This window comes from Brassica napus, chromosome A4, assembly GCF_020379485.1.
Source record: "Brassica napus cultivar Da-Ae chromosome A4, Da-Ae, whole genome shotgun sequence".
NCBI classification, from domain to species: Eukaryota; Viridiplantae; Streptophyta; class Magnoliopsida; order Brassicales; family Brassicaceae; genus Brassica; species Brassica napus.
The window spans coordinates 8,278,367-8,282,489 of record NC_063437.1 but is presented as its reverse complement, the minus strand read 5'-3'; the positions used below and the strand labels follow the sequence as shown (position 1 = coordinate 8,282,489).

At 47.8% G+C, this 4,123-nt stretch overlaps 1 protein-coding gene across 1 annotated transcript; it reads left to right on the top strand.

Moving 5' to 3' along the window:
• Positions 1-1,186: 1,186 nt before the first annotated feature.
• On the top strand, positions 1,187-3,751 carry LOC125607880 (meiosis-specific protein ASY2-like). Its single transcript, XM_048777387.1, has 2 exons — positions 1,187-2,942; positions 3,022-3,751. The coding sequence occupies exons 1-2, from the start codon at positions 2,129-2,131 to the stop codon at positions 3,189-3,191; spliced, it is 984 nt and encodes a 327-aa protein (XP_048633344.1). The 5' UTR covers positions 1,187-2,128; the 3' UTR covers positions 3,192-3,751.
• Positions 3,752-4,123: the final 372 nt, after the last annotated feature.

The following is a 4,123-nucleotide window of genomic DNA, read 5'->3' as shown; positions in this document are numbered from 1 at the left end:
CTCGGTCGCTACATAGCGACCGAGTTGGGCTGAGCTCGGTCGCTACGTAGCGACTGAGCGGGACGATCGCTTGGTCGCTACGTAGCGACCGAGCTTGGCTCGGGTTTGGTTGAGTCCCAAAGGATACTTCTTCGTAAAAACTTCGTATAGGTTATTTTTACGAAAATTACATCTCTTCTTTTACTATCTCTTTCGGAAACACGATCTCCGAGGATTTTCGGGTGGTAATTCCGTCGTAACCGTTTTTGACCCCAACATCGATCCCGAGTTCAGTCATGTATATCGATACGACTTGTTACATTGAGTCCTTATGATTTATATTTTCACCATAACTCCGACTAGATTTACATTGGGGACAATGTAATTTAAGTTTCGGGTGAGGTTTACTAATATCCATTTACTTTGTGAGTCTTATTTCTCACAATGTTTTCAAAAAGGTTTAATTGAGTCAAGAAGGGGACAATGAGCTTTTTCGATTTATACTTATTATCTAACCACTATTTAGCACCATTCTTAGATTTATTGATCATAGAGTATACTAGAGATGCTAAAGTGGATCACCTGCTAGTTAGTCACACTTGCTGAGATTGTTTGAAGGAACCAAAGCTGACTTCCAACCTAATTGAGCTTGAATTGCTTGACTTGGGGCTTGGTATACAAGGGATCAGATTCCTCTTATAAGTCTGGAAGGTAAAGTGTGATAATTCCCATCTCTCTCCCCTTCAGATCGAAAAGGATTCGAACACGACTTGGTGGCCACAACCATTAAGGCTTGCTTCATAAAGAATTATGGAAGAGATCAAAATGATTCGAACATGACTTGGTGGCTGCAACCATTAAGACTTGATTCATTAAAAATTCTAGAAAATAGATATAAGTCAAAAAAAGTGAACATAACCTGGTGGCGGCAATATTCAGGACTTGATTCATGGAAGCCTATCTTTTATCTCAGTCAATGGAGAGAATAAAAAGTACCCCGCAAAAGAAGTAGACATATACTGAGAGAAGTGAGAAGAGAGAGAGGAAAGGAACTCCTATTGAAGAGAATATTTGTTGGTCCAAATACTTGTTTGAGTAAAAGTCCATGTGTACTTTGATCGATACTCCTAATAAAGCCTACACTTTTATTTTATGCAAGAAATGAAGTCAGTAGAGGAGTTAGCCAGACATGATTAGTTAATGTTTAAGGTGAGTTTGGTCTCGGGTGAAGTAAACAATACTAGAAATGGGTCGAACAGAGGCGTTTATTAGATTTCGAGATGATGTTACAAAGGTGGAGAAAGTAAAAGCAAGCCGGAGCTCGTGAGAGCTTAAACCGGAAAAGTACAAATAGCAGAGAGATGATTGTATGGATGATAAACCCTAATCTCGCCGCTAAGTTTGTGTAGCTAAGTGTCGATGCCTTTCTCCTTTGCTTTCCTCTCCTTTTACACTCTGTTCGATTACCTTAACCTAATCTCCTTTTACCGATTGGGCCTTGTCGGCCCTTAGGGCCTGATTAGGAGATGCTCGCTCTGAGCCGCTTAGTCGATTGGTCCCGCTCCGTTTGCTCTCCGCTTCGACTAACAGCATTTCCTGGCTAAGCCGATACCCCGAGAATCGGCTTCCGAGCCGAGGTTGACTCGATCTGCTGGATTGGGCCCTTTGTTCGATGGGCTTTGTGGATGGGTTAAATCCATCCCCAACAGTAAGTCCCCCCCCCCCCAGTTCGTTGATGATCGAGTGATCGATCTTCGATGAATTTGGTGTCTTTAGTTCGGAGGACAAAAGGTTCAATCCGAGCAAGTGACTGGATCGTTGAGGAGTCAATCCATTTAATCAACGCTTCTTATTCGGGGAAATGAATCGACGCATCTGTTGATCACGCGTTGTGGTCGTGAGATAGGCATTTACCGGTCGAGAAGACGGATCGACGCATCTGTCGACTACGCGCCTAATTGGGTTTTAGGCCCACTTAGGCCTTATTAGGCATAATGATGACGTCTTGATCCCCGCGCTTCTCTCTCCCTATAAATAGCACACCCCTCTCCGCTCCCTTTCATTTTTCCTCCGCAGCGCTAAAGGTACTTTCTCTCTCTACGCTCCTTCTCTCTCTTTATCTCTGTTTTTAGATCTGCGATTATCCGAGATGTCGTCGCATCGTTTGACGCGAGAACAAAAAGGAAAGGGGGCGGTATCTTCTCGGGATTCTGCTGAGAATCCTGACAGTATCCATCACGAAGCAATGATGGATACGGGGAATATGGACTTAGCGCAGCGTCTTTTGGTCTCGGAAGCAAGAGAACAGTTCCGGGGTGACGACGACGGTCAAGAAGCGGTCGACATCTCGACTGTTCCGATCAGCTACTATCCCGGAAACATCTTCGCCGAGGAGAGCCCACTGGAGGTTTGGAGAATTCGACCTTCGGTTGTCGATGGACAGGACTGGTCAAACGTTGAGAAGACGAAGTCTACCGTGGAGTCGGTGGAAGCTATCCTCCGAGATCTCAACGCACACGGGGTCTCGTTCATTATTCCGAAGCAAGATCAGAGGCCTTGGTCACCTCCGAAGGGTTATCAGTGCATTTACGAGTCATATTTCCGGAACGACACGAAACTGTGGTTCCCGATTCCTCGAATCGTCACGGCTTATGCGTTCCGCAGAGGAGTCGCTTTAAGCCAGCTGATGAACGGGTCTCTCCGGTTGATGGTCGTTCTATCGGTGATTGCGGCCGAGGCAGGGACATCGATGAGTGTGAGGTCGTTTGAAGAGTTGACCTCGGTTTCAATTTCCGATGATGGGCTCGTCTCGACGAGGATGCGCCCAAACTACAACGTGGTCACGGGGTACCCGACCAAAACCTCGGATTGGCAACGTTCGTACTTCTATGTGAAGTCGAACAGGTCAGCGTTCGAGGAACCTCCGAAGTCTGGTTATCGCGTTCTTTGGAATGCGGAGATGGGTACTGCACACTGCCTTTCGTGATGATTGTAGCGTGTGCTCGTCTAACGTGTGTCTTTCTTCTCTCTTTTTTTTTTTAGTTGGTCACCCGAATCTCGCCACGTACCCCGAGGATTGGAGGGAGAGTGCTCGAATTGTTGCGTTGCAGAAGCAAGATCACTGGGAGGATTTTACTCGGGAGAGAATTCAAAGATCTGTAGACCGGATTGCCAACCGTAAGTTTCCACTACCTTTCTATGTTTCCGAGTAAATGAACGATGTCTATTAAGGATTTCTCTTTTTTCAGAAAGCTGGATCTCGGACCCGCATCCTCATATTAACCAATCGACATCGAAGAGATTATCCCTCTTTACGAGAGCCAAGCAGAAGGAGATCAACCGAGCTAAAACGATGAAGCAATTGCCAGACCTTAGTCTTATTGTAGCCGGGAAGATAGGTGCCAAGCGAGGCGGTTCTGAGAGCAGGGTTGGTCCTTCGGGACTGAAGGTTGTAGAGGCGACTCCAATTGCCACTGAGCAGGCGCGTACTGGCGGCTCCTCGCAGGGTAAAAGCTCGAAGAAGAGCAAGAAAAGTGCCGGGGGTCCGAAGGATTCCTCCGAGCCGGAACATCCTGGTGCGGATGGTTCTTCTAAGAAGGGGGGGAAGAAAAGGAAAGCAGGGGACCCGCCCACTGAAGACATTCCCAAGAAGAAGAGGATGAAGAAGAAAGAACTGGCTCCGCCCCGCTCATCCTCGGTCTGCGAAGAGGAACTTCAGGCTCTAATTCCTGAAACTATCCCTGAGGTTGGGACCTCGGAGGATGATGAGAATGAGACCATCGCCCTCCGCCGACGGAGACGGGAGAGTCGAGTCACCGAGGAGGTATCCCGTGGAGCCTTGGCCGGTGATCTGCGTTCTACTGAGGTTCCGAGGGAAATATCGACTTCGGGAGGACAACGGGACCGCTTGAGGAATGAGTCCCCTGCTCATGTCACGGAGGGATCTGACACCCGAGTATCCGGTCGCCCTAAGGAAACCCCGGCAGATGGGTTCAGATTCGAGTTTAACTGTGAGCTTCCGCTGGCTTGCTACCCGGAAGATTGTGCTCGCCTGTTACGGTTGGTCAAAGGCGGTCCCGATCAACTCCCTTCGGTGGGAGATCTCATCTTCAAAGATGAGTATGAGCACGCCTCTTGCTCGTCT

Excerpts from the sequence above, each read along its gene's own strand:
- LOC125607880 (XM_048777387.1), top strand. The coding sequence starts at position 2,129 with ATGTCGTCGCATCGTTTGACGCGAGAACAAAAAGGAAAGGGGGCGGTA. Across the intron at positions 2,943-3,021 it reads TCTTTGGAATGCGGAGATGG|TTGGTCACCCGAATCTCGCC; the intron begins GTACTGCACACT and ends TTTTTTTTTTAG.